The 18,505-nt window shown below is 60.7% G+C and overlaps 3 protein-coding genes across 5 annotated transcripts in view; all 3 read right to left on the bottom strand.

Annotated features, from left to right (window-relative positions):
* Window positions 1–386: 386 nt before the first annotated feature.
* Window positions 387–10,226, bottom strand: LOC137846997 (solute carrier family 22 member 6-like). Its single transcript, XM_068665179.1, is given in 13 exon segments — window positions 387–566; window positions 2,856–3,059; window positions 4,811–4,919; window positions 5,172–5,386; window positions 5,893–6,002; window positions 6,554–6,677; window positions 6,775–6,943; window positions 7,551–7,596; window positions 7,598–7,639; window positions 7,641–7,707; window positions 8,565–8,668; window positions 8,765–9,184; window positions 10,080–10,226. Coding segments are annotated over 12 exon segments (1,641 nt in total). The 5' UTR covers window positions 9,143–9,184; window positions 10,080–10,226; the 3' UTR covers window positions 387–493.
* Window positions 10,227–12,408: 2,182 nt separating this feature from the next.
* LOC137847201 (solute carrier family 22 member 6-A-like) lies at window positions 12,409–16,585 on the bottom strand. Its single transcript, XM_068665485.1, has 10 exons — window positions 16,070–16,585; window positions 15,484–15,587; window positions 15,232–15,386; window positions 14,976–15,144; window positions 14,319–14,442; window positions 14,050–14,165; window positions 13,536–13,750; window positions 13,311–13,419; window positions 13,019–13,222; window positions 12,409–12,823 (listed from the first exon to the last, which is right to left on the bottom strand). The coding sequence occupies exons 1-10, from the start codon at window positions 16,433–16,435 to the stop codon at window positions 12,721–12,723; spliced, it is 1,665 nt and encodes a 554-aa protein (XP_068521586.1). The 5' UTR covers window positions 16,436–16,585; the 3' UTR covers window positions 12,409–12,720.
* Window positions 16,586–17,767: 1,182 nt separating this feature from the next.
* LOC137847200 (solute carrier family 22 member 6-A-like) overlaps window positions 17,768–18,505 on the bottom strand; it is an 8,360-nt gene continuing 7,622 nt past the window's right edge. For all 3 annotated transcript variants that reach the window (XM_068665481.1, XM_068665483.1, XM_068665482.1), the window contains one exon: window positions 17,768–17,995. In XM_068665481.1, coding sequence (XP_068521582.1) covers window positions 17,914–17,995 — 82 coding nt within the window. In that variant the 3' untranslated portion in view covers window positions 17,768–17,913. The remainder of the gene's footprint in view (window positions 17,996–18,505) is intronic.

Genomic DNA, 18,505 nt, shown 5'->3' with positions numbered 1-18,505 from the left:
AAGTTCCACTGGGTGGATTTGGGGTGAAAAAGTCCTAATTAGGTGCTTGGATGTGGCTTTTCTGCAGGCTGGTATTGGGGTTGTGTTGCCCTAATTTTTGGGGTGAATAAACCCAATTTCTGGTGCTTGGCTTCTCCGAGGGCCGATAGCCGGGTTGTGCCGCCCTAGTTTTTGGGTGCAAAACGCCCGATTTCGGTGCGTTCTTGTGGCTTCTCTGAGGGCTGATAGCGAGGTTGTGCTGCCTGCTCTTTTTGGGGCCAAACCGCTCCGTTTAGGGTTTTTTTTTCCACCCGCCAACCCCGACGGGAGCCTTAATCCCCCAGCGGGGAGGGGGATTAAGGGGGGGGCCGCGGCTGAAATCGCCCGAATTGGGGCAAAGGCCGGCGCTCGGTGACCATCGGCGTGGCTTTATTGGGGTGAAATAAATAGGATTTGGGTAAAGAGGGGGCTGTTGGGGGGGGGGGTCCCGCGCCCCCTCCCCAGTCCTCGCCCCTCAGGCGCCGTCCTTGGTCCCGGTGGGGCCCAGGGGGACGGTGGTGACGTCCTCGTCCTTCAGGTGGCCCCCGCTGTGGGGAGGGGGACAGGGGGGTCAGGGCAATCCCCAAAACCCTCAGTTTTTGCCCCAAAAACTTTCGGTCCTCCCCCACCCCAAAACCTTCAGTCCTGGCCCTCCAAGCTTCAGTCCTTCCAACCCCAAAGTCTTCGGTCCTCAACCCAAAACCTTCCCACCCCAAAACCTTCCATTCTCACCCCAAAACCTGCTCTCCTTCCCACCCCAAAACCTTCCATTCTCACCCCAAAACTTTTTCTCCTTCCCACCCTAAAACCGTCTGATCTCAGCCCCAAAACCTTAGTGTTTCCCACCCCAAAATCTTCAGTCCATCCTACCTCCAATACCTTCAATCTTCACCCCAAAACCTTCCGCATTTCCCACCCCAAATCCTTCAGTCCTCACCCCAAAATCTTCCACCCTTCCCTCCCTAAATCCAGCCCTTCTCATCCCAAAACCTTCTGCATTTCCCACCCCCAAATCCTGCAGTCCTCACCCCAAAACCTTTCGACCCTCTCACCCCAAACCCAGCCCTTCTCACCCCAAAACCTTTCACATTTCACACCCCCAAATCCTTCAGTCCTCACCCCAAAACCTTCCACCCTTTTCACCCTAAATCCAGCCCTTCTCACCCCAAAACCTTTCGCATTTCCCATCCCCAAATCCTTCAATCCTCACCCCAAAACCTTTCGACCCTCTCACCCCAAACCCAGCCCTTCTCACCCCAAAACCTTTCACATTTCCCACCCCCAAATCCTTCAGACCTCACCCCAAAACCTTCCACCCTTTTGACCCTAAATCCAGCCCTTCTCACCCCAAAACCTTCTGCATTTCCCATCCCCAAATCCTTCAATCCTCACCCCAAAACCTTTCGACCCTCTCACCCCAAATCCAGCCTTTCTCACCCCAAAACCTTTCACATTTCCCACCCCCAAATCCTTCAGACCTCACCCCAAAACCTTCCACCCTTTTGACCCTAAATCCAGCCCTTCTCACCCCAAAACCTTCTGCATTTCCCATCCCCAAATCCTTCAATCCTCACCCCAAAACCTTTCGACCTTCCCTCCCCAAATCCAGCCCTTCTCACCCCAAAACCTCCCAGGAGGGCAATCTCACCCTAAAACGCCCATTTCCCCCCTTCCCATCTACCACAAAGGGGACAAACTGGAGAGGGGGACGGGGACCCCGGGGGGACCCCAAAGTGGGACGGGGACCCCAAGGGGGGATGGGGACCCTAAAGAGACCCCAAAGTGGGACGGAGACCCTGAGGGGACCCCAAGGGGGGGCGGGGACCCCGAGGGGACCCCAAAGTGGGATGGGGACCCCAAGGGGGGACGGGGACCTTGGGGGGACCCCAAATTGGGACGGGGACCCCAAGGGGGGATGGAGACCTCGGGGGGACCCTAAGGGGGAATGGGGACCCCGAGGAGGGACGGGGACCCTGAGGGGACCCCAAGGGGGGATGGGGACCTCGAGGGGACCCTAAGGGGGGACGGGGACCCCAAGGGGACCCCAAAGTGGGACAGGGACCCCGAGGGGGGATGGGGAACCTCAGGGGGACCCAAAAGTGGGACGGGGACCCCGAGGGGACACTAAGGGGGGACGGGGATCCCAAGGGGACTCCAAAGTGGGACGGGGATCCCAAGGGGAGGATGGGGACCTCGGGGGGACCCCAAAGTGGGACAGGGACCCCAAGGGGACCCCAAAGTGGGACGGGGACCCCAAGGGGGGACAGGGACCCCAGGGAGGGACTCCAAAGTGGGACGGGGACCCCAAGGGGGGACGGGGACCCCGAGGGGACTCTAAAGTGGGACGGGGACCCCAAGGGGGGGATGGGGACCTCGGGGGGACCCCAAAGTGGGACGGGGACCCCAAGGGGGGACGGGGACCTCAGGGGGACCCCAAAGTGGGATGGGGACCCCAAAGTGGGACGGGGACCCCGAGGGGGCCCTAAGGGGGGATGGGGACCTCAGGGGGACCCCAAAGTGGGACAGGGACCCCGAGGGGGGACGGGGACCCTAAAGAGACCCCAAAGTGGGACAGAGACCCTGAGGGGACCCCAAAGTGGGACGGAGACCCTGAGGGGACCCTAAGGGGGGGACGGGGACCCCGAGGGGACCCTAAGGGGGAATGGGGACCCCAAAGTGGGATGGGGACCCTAAGGGGGGACGGGGACCTCGGGGGGACCCCAAAGTGGGACGGGGACCCCAAGGGGACCCTAAGGGGGGACGGGGACCCCGAGGGGACCCCAAAGTGGGATGGGGACCCCGAGGGGACCCCAAGGGGGGACGGGGACCCCCCTCACCGTCTCTCGACGTCCTTGACGGTCTCGGGCAGGGGCACGTTGCGGGTTTCGGGCAGGAAGCAGGTGGCGATGGCCGAGACGATGGGGGCGGCCCCGTAGATGACGAGGGGCAGCACGGGGCTGACGTCGGCCGCCATGCGCACCAGGGGGGCCACCATGCTCCCCACCCGGGCCATGGTGCCCCCCAGGCCCATCCCCGTCTGCCTGCGCCGGGGAGAGGGAGAGGGGTGGGCGGGAGGACGGACGACGGACGGACGGACGGACGGATGGGTGGACGGACGGATGGAGGATGGGTGGAGAGGAGGTTGGACGGACGGACGGATGGAGGGTTTGATGATGGTTGGACGGACAGACGGACGGACGGATGGATGGATGGATGGAGAGGAGGTTGGATGGACGGACGGACGGAGGGTTTGGTGGTGGGTGGACAGACAGACGGACGGACGGATGGATGGGTGGAGAGGTGGGTGGACAGACAGACGGATGGGTGGACGGATGGAGGGTTTGATGATGGTTGGACGGACAGACGGACGGACGGATGGATGGATGGGTGGAGAGGCGGTTGGATGGACGGACGGACAGAGGGTTTGGTGGTGGGTGGGTGGACGGACGGACAGACGGATGGAGGGTTTGATGATGGTTGGATGGGACAGACGGACGGACGGACGGACGGATGGACGGATGGATGGATGGATGGATGGATGGATGGATGGATGGATGGATGGATGGATGGATGGATGGAGGGGTGGTTGGGTGGACAGACAGACGGACAGATGGAGGGTTTGATGATGGTTGGACGGACAGACGGACGGACGGACGGATGGATGAATGGATGGAGAGGAGGTTGGATGGATGGACGGACGGAGGGTTTGGTGGTGGGTGGGTGGACGGACGGACGGACGGACGGATGGGTTGAGGGATGGTGGAGAGATTGTTGGAGGGACAGACAGACGGACAGATGGGTGGAGGGTTTGATGATGGATGGACGGACGGACGGACGGACGGATGGACGGACGGACGGACAGACGGATGGATGGATGGATGGAGAGGTGGTTGGGTGGACAGACAGACAGATGGGTGGAGAGGTGGTTGGACGGACAGACAGATGGACAGATGGAGATGATGGTTGGACGGACAGACGGACGGATGGATGGATGGATGGGTGGAGAGGCGGTTGGATGGACGGACGGATGGAGGGTTTGATGATGGTTGGACGGACAGATGGACGGACGGATGGATGGATGGAGAGGAGGTTGGATGGACGGATGGATGGAGAGGTGATTGGGTGGACAGACAGACGGACAGATGGAGGGTTTGGTGGTGGGTGGGTGGACGGACGGACGGACGGACGGATGGGTTGAGGGATGGTGGAGAGATTGTTGGAGGGACAGACAGACGGACAGATGGGTGGAGGGTTTGATGATGGATGGATGGACGGACGGATGGATGGATGGACAGATGGACGGATGGATGGATGGATGGAGAGGTGGTTGGACGGACAGACGGACAGATGGGTGGAGAGGTGGTTGGACGGACAGACAGACGGACAGATGGAGGGTTTGATGATGGTTCAGACAGACGGACGGGTTGAGAGGTTATTGGACGGACAGACGGACATGGGTGGAGAGGTGGTTGGGTGGGACAGATGGATGTGGAGAGCTTGATGATGGTTGGACGGACAGACGGACGGACGGTATGGACGGGTTGAGAGATGGGTGGAGAGGTCGTTGGAGGGACAGACAGACGGACACACGGGTGGAGAGGTGGTTGGACGGACGGACGGACGGAGGGTTTGATGGTGGACGGAGAGAAATTTGGATAGATTCGTTGACCAACGGATGGATGCGGTGGGACGCGGGACGGACAGATGGACGGAGGGGTGGGGGGGGGGGTGGGGGGGGGGGGGGGGTCTCGGGTGTCGAGGCAGCCCCGCGGGGGGGGGGGCTGCTGCCCACCTGATGGCGGTCGGGAAGAGCTCCCCGGTGAAGATGTAGGCGCAGTTGAAGGAGGCGGCCAAGGAGCCTTTGCCGACCACCGCCAAGGCCATGCGCAGGGTCTGCAGCTCTGGGGACGGCCACGGGGGTGGGGTGGGGGTCACCAACCCCCCCAGACCCCCACCTCGGGAAGTCCCTCCAATTTTTCTCCCCACCCCTCCAACCGTTCCTCCCCCATCCTCCATCTCCCCATTCCACCACCCTCCCACCCCTTGCCCTCCACCCCCTCGCCCTCCACCCCCTCGCCCTCCACCCCCTCGCCCACCTCCCCCTCGCCCTCCACCCATCTCTCCGTCCCCCCCGGGTCCGTCCCGGCGCCCACCCGTGGGCACGATGATGTTGGCGAGGATGCAGACCCCCGCCAGCCCCAAGGAAGCCCCCTGGGCCACCCGGCGCCCGGCACCGCTGATGGTCAGGACGGAGGCCAGTTTGGCCGGGATGTCCACCGCCGCAAACACCAGTTGGCTCAGGTAGATGTCCACCCCGAAGCCCTGCAGGTCCATGGCCAGCCCGTAGTAAGCGAAGCTGGTAGAGAACCTGCCCAAAAACCCAGCGTTTCAACCCAAAACCCACCAGGCATGCCCAAGTGCCCGGAAGGCGGGCTTTTGGCCTTCAAAGGTGGTTTTGAGCGCCAAAAGGGGGCTTTCGGCTTCCAAAAATGGTGGGTTTTAAACCCCGAGTTGGGTTTTAAGGTCCAAAAGGTGGCTTCTGTCCCCCAAAAAGGTGTTTTAGGCCCCCCAGAGTTGGGTTTGGAGTCCCAGAAGTTGAGTTTTGAGCCCCAAAGTTCGGGTGTTGAGCCCCAAAGGTTGGGTTTGGAGCACCAAAGGGTGGGCATGGAGTCCCCAAAAATGGCTTTGGAGCCTTAAAGGTTGGGTTTGGAGCCTTAAAGGTTGTTTTTGGAGCCTGAAGGTTGTTTTTTTGGGCCTTAAAGGTTGTTTTTTGAACCCAGAAGAATGGCTTTTGACCCCCGAAGTTGGTTTTTTGAGCTCCAAAGGATGTTTTTTTATTCCAAAAGGTGTTTTTTGGGCCTGAGGTGACCTTACCAGACGAAGGAGACGCCGCAGGAGACTGTCCTCATCCCGGGGGTACGGACCAGGGCGGCCAGGGCCCCCCCCGGCATCGGGGGCTCCCGGCGCACCAGCGCCCGCAGCGCCTGTGGGAGAGGGATCAAGGGATCAGGAGGGATCTGGAGGGACACAAGGGATCTAGGGGGGACCTACTGGGAAATATGGGGGATCTACTGGGGATACAAGGGATCTAGGGGGGGGTCTGGGCTATCTCGTGAGATGCAGTGGGCAGAGAAAGGAGCTGGGGGGGATCCGGGAGGATCTAGAGGGGCATCAGAGAGATCTAGGAGGGATCTGGGGGGATCTAGGAGGGACACGAGGCATTGGGGGGGGTGGGGGGAGGAGGAATCCAGGCAGGAAATCTGAAGAGATCTAGGAGGGAAATGGGATCCAGGAGATCTGGAGGGGATCCAGGAGATTTGGAGGGGATCCAGGAGATCTGGAGGGATCCAGGAGATCAGGGGGTAATTAAGGGAGATCTAAGGGGGGGGGGCAGAGGTATTTAGAAGGGATAAAGGGGGTCTGGGGTGGGGTTAGGATGGGTAGAGGGGAAATCGGGGATCTGGGGAGAATGAGGGGAGCCTGGGAGGATCTGGGAGGGATTTAATGGGATCCGGGAGGTCTGGAGGGACCTCACCTCCTCGCTGAGCTTATCGCCCTCCTCCTTCCTCCCGTTGACGCGGGCGACTTTGCGGAGCCCCTTCAGGGCCAGGTCGGGTCGCCCCGAAATCACCTGCCAGCGGGCCGACTCCACGAACAGCCTGGGAAAGAGGGGGGACAAGGGGTGAGACGGGGGGGCGAGGGGCGAGACGGGGACCCCCGCGTCGTGCCCCCCACCGCCTCCCAGCCTCCCCGTACCAGGAGTAGAGGAAGAAGAAGAAGAAGGGGAGGGAGACGACGAGCTGGAGCCAGCGCCAGTGGGGGAGGCCGAAGGCTATGCCCGCCAGCACGAACTGCCCCAGGGTGTAGCAGTAGCCGTTGATGGTGCCCACCACCGCCCGCGCCTCCGTCGGGATCCACTCCATGCCTGGGGGTCACCGTCAGCATCTGGGCGCGCGGGGTCCCTCCCATTGGTGGTGGGACCCAACCCAACCAACAAGGTCCCTCCCATTAGTCAATGGTTTCGGGACCCAACCAACCAACAAGGTCCCTCCCATTAGTCAATGGTTTCGGGACCCAACCCAACCAACAAGGTCCCTCCCATTAGTCAATGGTTTCGGGACCCAACCCAACCAACAAGGTCCCTCCCATTAGTCAATGGTTTTGGGACCCAACCCAACCAACAAGGTCCCTCCCATTAGCCAATGGTTTTGGGACCCAACCCAGACACCAGAACCCATCCCAAGAGTCAACGGTAGTAGGGTTGGAACTGGACACCAAGGTTTGTCCCATGGGTTTTGGGGCTGGAGATGGGTTTGTGGGGCCCTCCGTGGGTCAATGGTGGTGGAACCCAACACGGACGCCAAGGGCCTTCCAGTGGGTCAATGGTGGTGGGGTGGAACCGGACACCGAGGTCTCTCCCATGGGTCAGTGGTGGTGGGACCCATGGGTCAATGGTTTTGGGACCCAACCCGGCCACCAGGGTCCCTCCCAGGGGTGGTGGAACCCAACCCACACCAGGGTCCCCAGCTCACAGAGAGAAGCGGAGTTGAGGGACACGCCGGCCATGGCCAGGCCCCCCCAGGAAGCGGCAGAGGCAGTAGATGACGAACGTGGGGGCGGCCCGCGGTGCCGGCCCCCGCCGCCCCCAGCTGCAGGTAGCACCAGGTGAGCAGCGCCCGGCGACCAAACCTGCTGGGACACGGCGCTGGGGGAACTGGGAGCACTGGGATGGGAGGGTACGGGGTGCTGGGATGCCGATATGGGACACTGAGATAGGGGAAGTGGGCGCTGGGATTATGGTGCTTTGGGATGGGGACAAAGGGCACTGGGGATACTGGGATGGGGGCATGGGGCACTGGGATGGAGACAGGGGGCACTGGGATGGAGACAAAGGGTGGTGGGATGGGGACATGTGGTGGTGGGATGGGGCTATGGGGCACTGGGATGGGGACATGGGGCACTGGGATGGGACCTGGGATGGAGACATGGGGCACTGGGATGGGGAAATGGGGCACTGGGATGGAGACAAGGGTCACTGGGATGGAGACAAGGGTCACTGGGATGGGCACATGGGTCACTGGGATGGGGACATGGGGCACTGGGATGGAGACAAGGGTCACTGGGATGGAGACATGGGGCACTGGGATGGGGACATGGGGCACTGGGATGGAGACAAGGGTCACTGGGATGGAGACATGGGGCACTGGGATGGGGCTATGGGGCACTGGGATGGGGACATGGGGCACTGGGATGGGGAAATGGGGCACTGGGATGGAGACAAGGGTCACTGGGATGGAGACAAGGGTCAGTGGGATGGAGACAAGGGTCACTGGGATGGGGACATGGGGTTCTGGAAGCACTGGGGCAGGGACTTAGACCACTGGGAAGACTGGAATGGGGACTATGGATACTGGGGATACTGGGATGAGAAACGGGGACACTGGGGGACAGAAGGCAGGAAGGACGTCCCTGCGCATGCCCGTCCGCCCTCCCTACTCCCAGTTCCTCCCAGTTCCTCCCAGTACAGCAGCAGGCCAGCTACATACTTGTCGGAGAGGACCCCGAAAAAGCCGGAGCCCAGGAGGATCCCGGCCATGTAGATGGACTGGGCCACCTGCCGCAGCTTCTTGGACTCGCACACCAGGTCCCACTGCCACCGGGGGGGGAAGGAGGACATGGGGAGGGGGTCAACGGACACCTGTGTGCCCTCCCCCCCACCCCCCAGTGCCCACCGTCCGCCCCTCACCTCGCTGATGATGGTGTGGGCGAAGACGCCGTCGCGGTAGGTCCACCCGTCGTGGCACGGCTCGGTGGCCGCCCCGGTGGCCGTGCCGTTGGCCGTGCCGTTGGTCTCCAAGAGGTGCCACTGGGGCTCCACGTAGCGGCGGCAGCGCTGGGGGCGGTGGTGGTCATCGGAGGGGATGGTGACAAAGAGGGGGACGTCGCCGATGCTGTCGTTGGCCACCGGCCGGGGCCGGCAGTGGTGCTCGGGGACGCCGGCGGTGAAGTTCTGCAGAAGGTTGTGGCTGGCCAGCATCAGCAGAGGAAAGGCCAGCGCGGCCACGTAGGTCACCTGGAAGCGTCCCATCCCGCCCAGGCGGGTCAGCAGCTCCACGAAGGACATGGCGGGACGAGGGATGGAGCTTGGGGGGGGTCCCCGGGCCGGCTGGGGGTGGGAGGAAGAGGAAGGGTTGGAGGAAGGATGAGGAACGGCGGAGGAACGGGCAAGGGGTTGCATGGAGGAGGGGGTGAAGGAAGGGCTGAGGGGTGGGGGAGGGCACCCAAAGGGTGGTTTGGAGGAAGGGGGCGAGGGACAAGGTGAAGAAGGGACCAGGAGAAGGAGGAGGGAGGATGAGGATGGAGGCCCGAGGGGATGAAGGACGGCGGAGGGCCAAGACGGGCCAAGGGGACAGAAGGGTGCGCCAAGGGACAGCCCAACGGAGGGACACGGGATGGGCAGAGGGGTGGCTGAGAAGATCGGGGGGGGGGGGGAGATCAAGGGAGGATCATCTGCTGATTGATCCATTGATCTACCAATCCATCCGTCTATTGATCTGTCCATCTATTGATCTGTCCATCTATTGATCTGTCCATCTATTGCTTATCGGTCTCTCTATTGGTCTACCGGTTGACCTATCGATCTGGCAGCCGATCAGGCTGGTGATCTATCAGGCTCTTTGGTGATCAGTCTATCAATTGACCTATCGGTCTATCAGTTGCTCTATCAATCAATCAGTATCAGTTGATCGATCTATCTGTGTATCAATCTGTCAATCACAACCAACCGGTGTCGTTATCAAGCTCTCAAGCTCTATTGATCTATCAAGGTGTCTGTCGATCAGTCCCTCTGTCAATTCATCAGTCTATTGATCTATCAGTCTGTCAATTCATCAATCTAACAATCTGATCAGTTGATCTGCCCACTAATATGCCAGCCTATTGATCACGGGCTATTTATTTCTCACTGTCGGCTCTGCTCCTTGCTGCTCTCCCTCCTCCTCCTCCCTCCCTGCCATGTTATCAATCAATCACTCAATTGATTGATCGATTTTATCACCCACCTGTCCTACCAGTGGCTCTGGCCCTCCGATGATGGCTCCTGATTGATCGATCGATTGATTGCTGGCTGCTGTTTCGCCCTCCTCCCTCTCTCTGCTGCTCCCTCGTCTCCGTCTCGATCTGCCACCCACTGTCCCTCCGTCCGTCCCTCCCTCTGTCCGTCCCTCCTTCTGTCCGTCCCTCCCTCCCTCTGCCACTCCCATTCTCTTCCCCCGGCCTTCCTTCATCCCTCTGTCAATCAATCAATTGATTAATCAATTTATTAGCACCCGACCGTGCCACCCATCGTCCCTCCAGAGGCTGTGTCCTCCTGTCCCTCTGCCCATAGCTCATATCAACTCCTTATTCTGTCAAGTGATTGATCTATCTGCTGATCAATCAATCTATTGGGCTGCACTGGTCTATCGATCAACCTGTTGATCTCCCCTTGTCTCTATTGATTCTATCTGTTGGACTCCCTGTTGATCAGTCTCACTTTCTCTCGCTATTGAGCTTTATATTTCTATTATTTATAACTTATCAAATATCAATTGGTCCATGATCTCCCTCTTTATTGATCAGTCTATCAGTATTTATGTTTCTATTGAGCAACCCACTAGTCTATTGATCAATTTATTGATTTATAATTGATCTATTTGACATTTAATTGAGATTGAATCCTTCTATTGTCCTGTCTGTGATTGATCTACCCACCCATCATAAATCAATCAATGCGCTGGGCTATAAAGCCTCATTCTAGTGACAACTCTGTTGGTCGATTTTTTAGCTATAATCTAGCTATTGATCAATCTATTGATCTCTCCATTGATCAGACTCTTGGCCTATAATCTCTCTATTGACCAATAGATTGACCTTAATTTCTATTTTGTCTCTCTATCGGTCAATCCATTGATCTCTCTTGATCAATGTGATGAACGTAATCTATTGATCAGTTTATAATCTGAATCTTTCCATCACTCACTCTATTGACCTACAATCTTCCTGTGGCTCAGCCTATCGGTGTCTCTCTCCCTGCTGATCAGTCCCTTGGTCTCTCCCTCCCAATCAGCGTATTGATCTCTATCGACCCACTCACCTCTCCGTCACTCCAGCTCCCTCCTGACCTCTTCCAGCACCGAATCCTGCTCCCGGATCCGTCCGCCAGCGGCTACGACCCCTTGGCCCCACGGCTGCCCATGGCCACGTCCCCGTCCCTGTCCCCGATTCTATTTAAAGCCACCCTGGCCCCAGTTAACGTTTGACTTCCTCGGGGCCAGCTCCTGCTCTGGGTCAGTGGAGCTGTTCATCAGACGGAAACGCCGGCGCCAGTCGCGCCGATCCCTGCCTGGGGATGCCCAACGTCTCCCCGGGGACCTCCCATCCTCTCCATCCTCTTCCTCACCGAGGAAGCCCCCATCCCCAGCAGAGAGGGACCCCCTCAGCTGCTCCCCAGGCTTGTTTTTGCCATCGACGGTGGTTGATTTGCCCTGGCAATTGGGGCAAAGTCCTGGGGTCTCTGAACCGGATCCGTGGGGGGGACCTCTTGGACCCCGGGGCAGGAGGGCAGCGGGAGGCAGCGAAGCACGGCCAGGATGTGGGGAAGTGACCGGAGGCCAGGGGGACCTGACGGGGACGGGTCCGAGGGAGGGTGCAGGGGAGGCAGGAGGCACCCGTCCTCAGCACCTGGAGCAGAGGGGGCCTTGGGTGCTGGGAAAGTGGGTGCCTGGGTCATGGGGACACCTGGTTGCAAGGGGACATGATGGTCCTTGGGGACATGATGGTCCTTGGGGACACCATGGCCCTTGGGGACAGCCGGGTTCTGGGGGACAGCTGGATTTTTGGGGACGCCCTTGTTCTTGGGGACACCGTTGTGCTTAGGACAGCTAGGTTCTTGGGGACAGAGGGGTTTTTGGGGACACCCGAAATTTGGGGACATCCTGGACCTTGGGGACAGCTGGGTTTTTGGGGACACATGAAGGATTCTTGGGGACACCCGGAGCCTTGGGGACACCCAGAGCCCTGGGGACCACCTGGGACCTTTGGGACACCCAGGTCCATGGGGACACTTTGGTCCTTGGGCCATCTGGATCCCAGGGGACACCCCGGTCCTTGGGGACATCTGGGTCCTCCTGCACCCATCTCCCTTCCTCAGCCTCCGTTGAGGCTCCGGCCAGAGGGGAGGAGGGGATGGGGACAGGGATGCGATGCCGAGGCCGCGGGACCCAGCTGGGACCCGTGTTTGCCTTCGGGGCGGGACGGCCGGGCCAGGCAGGACCCCCGCGGCCGTGGGAAAACAACCCCCCCCCCCTCCCTCCCCCCAAGCCTCCCACCGGCTGACCCGTTCCGCCTGCGTTTTGCACGATTTTGCTTTTATTTGTTTTCACTGCGGCACAGAAGAAGAAGAAAAACAAAAAAAAAAAGCAACAAAAAAACACCACGAAGAGGAGGAAGAGGAGGAGGAGGAGGAGGGGGAGATGTGGTCCCCCCCCAACATGGAGAAAGGGGCACCCCGATGCCTGTGTCCCCTCCTTGGCCGTGGCCACTGCTGTCCCCTCGCTCCTCTGGGGGACGCACCCCACCAGCTCCTTCCTCTGGGAGGTTGTGGCAAGGGTTGGGGGATTGGGGGGGGAATTTGGGGGGATCCTGGGGTGGGTAGGGGAGGTGTTAGCAGGGCTCTGTGGTGCCCCCAGGTGTAGGGTCGGGCTGGGTGGGTTGGAGGGGGAGCTGCTGGGCTTCGTCTGCCTTGGTCCGGGTCCGGGTCCGGGTCCTGGGGGGGCCAAGGAGGACGAGGTGAGGAGGGGGGAGGCTGGGTGGGTTTTCACGCTGCTGTCCCCCAACCCATCACGCCCAACAACCCCCTTTTTTCCCACCCCTTGCCCCGTCCTCCTCCCACCGTCCTGCCCACCGGTCCTCCCCCCCCCACCCACGTGTCCCTCCCCAGCCTCCATCCCTCCCATCCCACCTGTCCTCCACCTCCTCCACGGACTCGGGCAGGGCCATGTCCCTCGTCTCCGGCAGGAAGATGGCCACCAGTCCCGACACCACGGGGGCGGCCCCGTAGATGATGAAGGGCAGCGCGGGGAAGACCTCACCCACCATCTTCACCAAGGGCGCCGTGATGCTGCCCAGTCGGGCCATGGTGTTGGCCAGCCCCATGCCCGTCTGCCTGCGGGACGCGGGGAGGTGCTGAGGGACCACCCCGATGCGGTCCCGGCCACCCCAGCGGCTCCTACGACCCTCACCCCGCTCCTTACCGAATCACGGTGGGGTAGAGCTCACCCGTGTAGAGGAAGACGCAGTTGAAGGAGGCGGCCAAGCAACCCTTCCCGAAGACGGCCATGGCGGTCCGGAGCGTCCGCAGCTCTGTGGGGACAAAGACGGGGCTCCTGGGACTCACTGAGGTGGGGTTGGGTAGGGGAGGCGCGGTGTTGGAGACTGGAGACCCCACCCGCCCCCGCCACTCGGCCCCCAGCCCGTACCTCGTGGCACCAAGATGTTGGCCAAGATGGCCAAGCCCGCCAGGATGAGGGCGAGGGACTGGGTGAAGCGCCGCCCGACGAAGGTGATGGTGAGGACGGAGACCAGCTTGGCCGGGAAGTCTACGGCCCCAAAGATGAGCTGGATCACGTAGATGTTGACGTCAAAGTTTTGCAGGTCCATGGCCAGCCCGTAGTAGGCAAAGCTGGTGGAGAACCTGGGCCGGGAAGAGGTGAGGTGGGCAAATCTCACAAACAAAGAGGTTTGGGGTGGGCTACGGGGGTTGCCCACCATGTCTTGGCCCATGGGATGCAGCCAGGGAATCTGTGTCCCTTCCTGGAGCATGTGAGCACCAAGAGGCCTCTGTTGACTTAGTCCTGTGCCGTGACTCAGTTTCCCTTTCCAACATGGACCCAGCTAAGATGTGTGGATGGGGAACAGTGCTTGGAGGGAGCAGAGAGATCAACAAACGAGAGGGCAGACGGACAACCCCCCACTCGTGTCCTCCAGGCTTACCACACGAAGCAGAGGCAGCAAGAGATGCGGCGCACGACGGGCGTCCGGACCAGGTCAAACACCGTGTGGTGGCTCCTCGACGAGGTCATCTCCTTCTGCATGTAGGACTTCAAGGCCTGGGGGGTGAAAGAGAGGGCCTCTGGGGTGGGGATGGGGCACTGAGGTTGCTTGTGGGGGGCAAGGTGGAGGAGCAGAGGGGGAAACCAGGGTGGAGAACCTCTCACCACCCTACAAAACACACCAGAGATGCTCCGGTCAGAGCCTCTTACTTCTATGTCCAGCTTGTCCCCTTCCTCTTTCTTCCCATTTATCCTGGCCACTTTCTGGAGCTCCTTCAAGGCCTGCTGGGACTTTCCCACCATGACCATCCAGCGAGCTGACTCTGTTAACCACCTGGGGAGGAGGGGGGGGGGGGGGCAGGAGCATCCCACGGGGATCATCCCTCTGTCTTGCTGACCCTTCCACCAGCGAGCCACCCCTTCATCCACCCATCCACCCATCCAACCATCCAACCATCCACCCACCCAACCATCCAACCATCCACCCACCCAACCATCCACCCATCCACCCATCCAACCATCCAACCAACCAACCATTTACCCATCCACCCATCCACCCATCCACCCATCCACCCATCCACCCATCCAACCAACCACCCATTTACCCATCCACCCACCCAACCATTCACCCACCCAACCATCCACCCACCCAACCATTCACCCATCCACCCACCCACCCATCCACCCACCCAACCATTCACCCACCCACCCACCCAATCATCTACTCATCCATCCAACCACCCACCCAACCACCTCCTGATCCACCCAACCACCCAACCACCCCTGTGCCACCCACCCACGCCACCCTACGCCCTCCCACCCATCCCTCCCACCCACCCCTCCGTCCCTTCACCCTCTCCTCCTCACCATGAGTAGAGGAAGAAGCCAAAGAAGGGCAGCGACACCGTGAGCTGCAACCACCGCCAGTCAGGGACGGCGTAAGCGATGCCGGCCAGCAGGAACTGCCCAGTGGTGTAGCAGTAACCCATGAAGGTCCCCACGATCGCCCGCGTGCGAGTGGGCATCCACTCCAGGGCTGCCGAGACACACGCGCGTGTGACTTGGGGCAGGCTGGGAGGACACCCTGGGGACGGACACCTTGGGGCTGGGGGTGGCCACGTACAGAGCGAGACGCTGTTGAGGACGATGCCGGAGAAGGCCGTGCCCGTGAGGAAGCGGAAGAGGCAGTAGACGGTGAAAGTGGGGGCGAAGGAGGAGCACGTCCCCATGACCCCCATCTGCAGGTAGCACCAGGTGAGCAGCGACCGGCGGCCAAACCTGGCCAGGAGAAGGCGGTGAGGTGGCCCTCGTGATGCTGACCCACCTCTCCACCCCCTGTTCCCCCCCCCCCGAGGACAAGGTGTCCCCCCCTCACCTGTCCGAGAGGCCCCCAAAAACGATGCCGCCCACCAAGACGCCGGCCATGTAGAGCGATTGGGCCAACTGCTTCAAGCCCCGGGAGCTGCACACCAGATCCCACTGCCGAAGGGCAAGGATGTGGGGGTGGGACAGGGATCGGGGGGACCCCCCCCTGCCTCTCTGCTGCCCCCCAAGACTGGCCTCAGCAGCCCGTAGGGTTAATCCAACACCATGGCCAACAGCCACGGCAGCTGGTAGGGTTGATCCAACGCAACGGCCAATGGAAAGAAACGCCAAGAAGGTGCCAAGAAACACGGCCGCCCTCCCCAGAATCCCCATAGCTGGAAGACACCTTCATGGGTTCATCCAGCCCCTTTTTGACCCTCCCTTGAGAAAACCAACTCCCTCATCCCTCCCTTTCTTGCGCAGCACTGAGTGCCTCCAACGAGGGTTGAGTGAGGAAGATGCTCTAGTTGGAAGAAGCCAACATCATGATGGCAGCAGACCCTTCACCGGTGCCCCCAGGTAGGAACCATGCCCATGAGTGAGGGAAACGTGCCACCAGCCCCAAATCTCCCCCCCCACCACTGCCTCCACCCTACCTCCGTGATGATGGTGCTGGTGAAGACGCTGCGGTCATAGGTCCAGCCGTCGTGGCAGGGCTCCGTCTCCAACCAGCTGTCGTTGGGGGCCGAGCCGTTGGCCTCCAGAAGCCACCACTGCGGCTTCACAAAGCGCCGGCACCGCTCGCCACGGGGGACCGAGACCCTCAGCAGGTCCTGGGGGTCCAGGCTGGTGGCATTGGCCTCCCAGTGGAGCCGGCAGTGGTGGTCGCTGGTGGCGGCCGTGAAGTTCTGCAGGAGGTTGTGGCTGGCCATCATGAGGACGGGCATGGCCAGGAGGATGACCGAGGCCACCTGGAAGCGCCCCATGCCCCCCACATGCTCCAGGAGGTCGGCAAAAGCCATGCTGCCACCGCGAGCCCCCGGGAGCGCCTTGCGATGGCCTCCCCAGCCATGCACGCCCACCCACTGGCAGTAGCCCCAAAAGGGATAGATTTCACCCCAGAAACTCTTCTCTCCCTCCTGCAGCGTCTGTGCTCCACAAGCGCCCAGGATGGTCTCCTATATAACCCAGCCAACAGCGGCTTTGGTTAACGTTTGACGTCCTTTTTCTGGTGGTTTTCCAAAGGGATAAGGCAAAGGCGGGTGGGGAAAATCCAGAAATCTGGGGCAGGCAGAAAATATTTCTCTTTCCCTTTTCTCTCTCTCTTTTTTTTTTTTTTTTTTTTTTTTTTATTTTTCTCTTCCCCTCAGCGTTGATTTTCTGGGGGAGAAAGGAAGCTTTTGGAGAGGGGCAGGGTGAATCTGGGACCAACCTGCCTCACCTGCTGTACCCGAAGAGGTGGGCATCCTGGAGAGGGGGCTTCTGGCCCTGGCCAACGCGTGGCCTTCACCGGCACCGTCAGGTTAAATTTTAGCGATTCTTTTTTTGTGGTCAAAAGGGGACCAAAAGGTGCTGACGGAGGTGGCCCTGCTTGGGTCAGTGCCTTCTCCGCCTGGGGAGGCTGGGGGTTAATTTTTGATGGGATCGGGACCAAGGGTACACGTCGGCACCAGGAGCAAGGGCCAGGTTGGCCCAGCAGGAAGTCGGGGAAGGGGCATGGTGGGAAAAGCCCCGTGGGTTGCTGGAAGGGGCTGGGCTAGGATCTGGTCGGGGGGTGGGGGGCATTCCTCATGGGATTTGGGGACCCCTCCAGTGAGACAAGAGTTGGGTGGTTTGAACGTCATCGGGTGTCGTCTTGGTGGAGGTGACCTCAAACATGGCACTTCTTGGGCATCATCTTCCTGGAGGAGACCTCAGTTGGGTTTCATCCGAGGGGGGGCAACCTGAGAAACTGGTCTGGGGTCTCATCGTACTGGAGGTGACCTGGGGGACAAGGTTGGGTGGTGTTTTATTGAAGGTGACCCCAACATGGTGTCCTTTGGGTGTCATCGCACTGGAGGTGACCTCAGGGACCAGGTTATTTGAAGGTGACCCCCACCACGGGGTCCCTTGGGTGTCATCCCACTGGAGGTGACCTCAGGGACCAGGTTATTTGAAGGTGACCCCCACCACGGGGTCCCTTGGGTGTCATCCCACTGGAGGTGACCTCAGGGACCAGGTTTCTGGATGGCATCTTACTGGAGGTGACCTCGGGGACACTGCTTTTGGGCATCACCTTCCTGGCAGTGACCTCAGACGTGGTCATTGGGTGTCACCTCGCTGGAGGTGGCCTCACATAACACCAAGACACCATCCCCTGGCAGAGCTCCTTTATTCCTCCGAGGACTTCCCCTGCCCCACACGGGGAAGCCACCTGACGTGGGGCACGCGGTGAATTCAAGCCCGTCCCCAACCCAGGGCTGCAGGAACCCGCCAGGAACGCCGCCCCCACCCGGGTCCCTCAGGGCTCCTTCGGAGGGGCCTTGTCCTGGGGCTGCAGGGGGATCTTCTCTTTGAGGTTGGCTGTCTTCTTCTGCTTGGCCCTGGAGGGAGGCAGATGAGAGGTCAGCAGCAGGAGGAGGGTCCACGGGGCATGGCAGGACCTTGTCCATCTGTCTGTCCAGCCACTCATTCGCTCTTCTGCCAACGTTCCCACCCAGTTGTCCACCCCCCAATTCATCCGTCTGTCCCTCCACCCCGTCCTCCTCCACTCTGGCCATCCTCCAATCCAGCCGGCCTCCTCCAACCCACCTGTCCTCCATCACACCTTCGTGTCCTCTCCGTACCTGTCCATCCCCCCATCCTCTGACCCACCTGCCCATCCTCCTCCAGTCCACCCATCTGTCCTCCTCCAGTCCACCTGTCCACCTTCTTCCAATCCACACATCCTCCAGTTGACCTGCTCGGCCTCCTCCAATCCACTCGGCCTCCAACCTACCCACCCAACCCAGCCAACCTCAACCCCACCCATTCTCCTACCACCCCATCCCCCTGTGAGCCCACTCATCCATCCATCCATCCATCCATCCATCCATCCATCCGTCCATCCGTCC

This window comes from Anas acuta, chromosome W, assembly GCF_963932015.1.
Source record: "Anas acuta chromosome W, bAnaAcu1.1, whole genome shotgun sequence".
Classification (NCBI taxonomy): domain Eukaryota; kingdom Metazoa; phylum Chordata; class Aves; order Anseriformes; family Anatidae; genus Anas; species Anas acuta.
Note: the sequence above shows the minus strand (reverse complement) of the source record. Positions and strands in the feature narration are given on the sequence as shown.

Coding starts and splice junctions, on each gene's coding strand:
- LOC137847201 (XM_068665485.1), bottom strand. CDS start 16,435: ATGGCTTTTGCCGACCTCCTGGAGCATGTGGGGGGCATGGGGCGCTTC. Junction 15,387..15,483: donor TTTGGGGGCCTCTCGGACAG/GTGAGGGGGGGA, acceptor TCTCCTGGCCAG/GTTTGGCCGCCGGTCGCTGC. Junction 13,420..13,535: donor CAACATCTTGGTGCCACGAG/GTACGGGCTGGG, acceptor TTGTCCCCACAG/AGCTGCGGACGCTCCGGACC.